We start from the raw sequence: 1,726 nt of genomic DNA on the forward strand, positions 1-1,726 counted from the left end.
GAAGGAGAAAAACACCGGCTGTCACCATCCCACACACACACACACACACACACACACACACACACACAGAGTAACATGGGTGTGTGTGTTTCAGGGTGTGGAGAACGTCTACACTCAGCACCAGCCGCTGCTGCAGGACACGCTGGACCAGCTGATCAAAGGACGGCTGAAGGACAGTCAGTTCCCCTACCTGGGAGCCAGCAGCCTCAGAGACAGGTGAGACGGGGGAGACGGGGGAGACGGGGGAGGCGGGTGAGGGGGAGACAAGGGAGGGAGGGGTAAGAGACAGAAAGAGAGAGAAAGGTTAGAGTCAGGTGAGGGACAGAGACACAAATATGTCTTATAAATGTATGTTCTCTTGAGAGCTGAAAGAATCTTGTTTGTGTGTGTGTGCGTGTGTGTGTGTGTGTGTGTGTGTGTGTAGACCTCAGGACATCATCCTGTTCCTTATTGGTGGAGCCACGTATGAAGAAGCTCTGACTGTTTACAACATGAACCGTTCTTCACCTGGCGTTCGCATCGTCCTGGGAGGAAGCAGCGTCCACAACACCAAGACGTACGTTTGGACACACACACACACACACACACACACACACCTGTGAAGGCCTGACCCCCCCCTCCTCACCTCCACCTGTCTCTCTCTCTCTCCCCATGTTCCAGATTTCTGGAGGAAGTGATGTCAGCGACGGGTCACAGCGGTGACAGGCCGACAGGAAGGACTCACCACGGCCACAGACGCTGAATCGATAAACGATCAACAACGTCGCCTTCCAAGTGGAGCGCGGCGACGGAGCGGATCTAAAAAAAAAAAAAAAAGGACACTGAGATGATGTGGTTTCTGTTTTGGTGAAATGTTGTGAAAATGTTGCCGTCGTTTTGTGTCACAGATCAATAAAAAAAGTCGACTTTCCGTCGGATTCCGCCCTCGTTATTTATATATATTTACAAATACTTTGTTTCACTGCGAGATTTGTGATAGTATATAATATAAATGTTTTCTGCTGTGTCTACTTTTCCAAATCTGTGGGGTCAACCACGTCGGTCACTTCGGTCGTTAGTTAATGAGCCTTTGACGACCTCTGACCTGCAGTTAGGACAGTCATGGACTCTGAGGAGACGAGGGAGACTCCAGGTTCTTCAGCTGCTGGAACTGCGTCGGTCTCCTCCTCCTCCTCCATCTGTCTGACCTCCACACTCACCTGTTTCAACAAGAAAATCTCAGTCACACAGTGAGGGAATCAAACCAGGGACATTTTTTGTTGTTTTGTTGAATTTATTGTAAATTAAAAATAATTGATCGACCTTTGTATTTATTTTTGGGTTTCTTTTTCTTATTTTTTTTTCTTTTAATATTTCATGAACTTCATCTTTTTTTTTCTGTATTTGAATATTTTTCGTTTTTGCCAACAGAGGGCGCTGCTCTGCTGAAAGTAGACCAGCCTCGTCGTCTTTGCGCGTCGAATAGTGCACGAGACGAGCATCTACCTCCGGCGGACGGGAGCGCGCACACGCTCGGAGGAGAATAAGGAGGAGGTGATGATGCTGCGACGGCAGGGAGGAGATAAAGGAGCAAGAGGAGAAGAACGGAGGTGAAGAACGGACTCACCGACACACTGAGGCACAGACGGCCGCCCTGCAGCTGCTGCTCCCCGGCCTGAGTGAGGACGAAGAGCCGGGGCCGCGGGCGATGAAGAGGAGCAGAGCCAGGGTGTGTGTGTGTGTTGGT

At 49.9% G+C, this 1,726-nt stretch overlaps 2 protein-coding genes across 2 annotated transcripts in view; both read left to right on the top strand.

Annotated features, from left to right (window-relative positions):
* The window catches only part of vps45 (vacuolar protein sorting 45 homolog), a 4,456-nt gene extending 3,637 nt beyond the window's left edge, over nucleotides 1-819 (top strand). Inside the window, exons 13-15 of the mRNA XM_008330937.3 lie at nucleotides 95-216; nucleotides 425-556; nucleotides 661-819. Coding sequence (XP_008329159.1) covers nucleotides 95-216; nucleotides 425-556; nucleotides 661-742 — 336 coding nt within the window. The 3' untranslated portion in view covers nucleotides 743-819. The remainder of the gene's footprint in view (nucleotides 1-94; nucleotides 217-424; nucleotides 557-660) is intronic.
* A 233-nt stretch (nucleotides 820-1,052) lies between these two features.
* The window catches only part of plekho1a (pleckstrin homology domain containing, family O member 1a), a 14,718-nt gene continuing 14,044 nt past the window's right edge, over nucleotides 1,053-1,726 (top strand). The window contains exon 1 of the mRNA XM_025065330.1: nucleotides 1,053-1,708. Within this exon, the coding sequence (XP_024921098.1) occupies nucleotides 1,688-1,708 (21 nt within the window). The 5' untranslated portion in view covers nucleotides 1,053-1,687. The remainder of the gene's footprint in view (nucleotides 1,709-1,726) is intronic.

Source organism: Cynoglossus semilaevis, chromosome 18 (genome assembly GCF_000523025.1).
Source record: "Cynoglossus semilaevis isolate Cse_v1.0 chromosome 18, Cse_v1.0, whole genome shotgun sequence".
Taxonomy (NCBI): Eukaryota; Metazoa; Chordata; class Actinopteri; order Pleuronectiformes; family Cynoglossidae; genus Cynoglossus; species Cynoglossus semilaevis.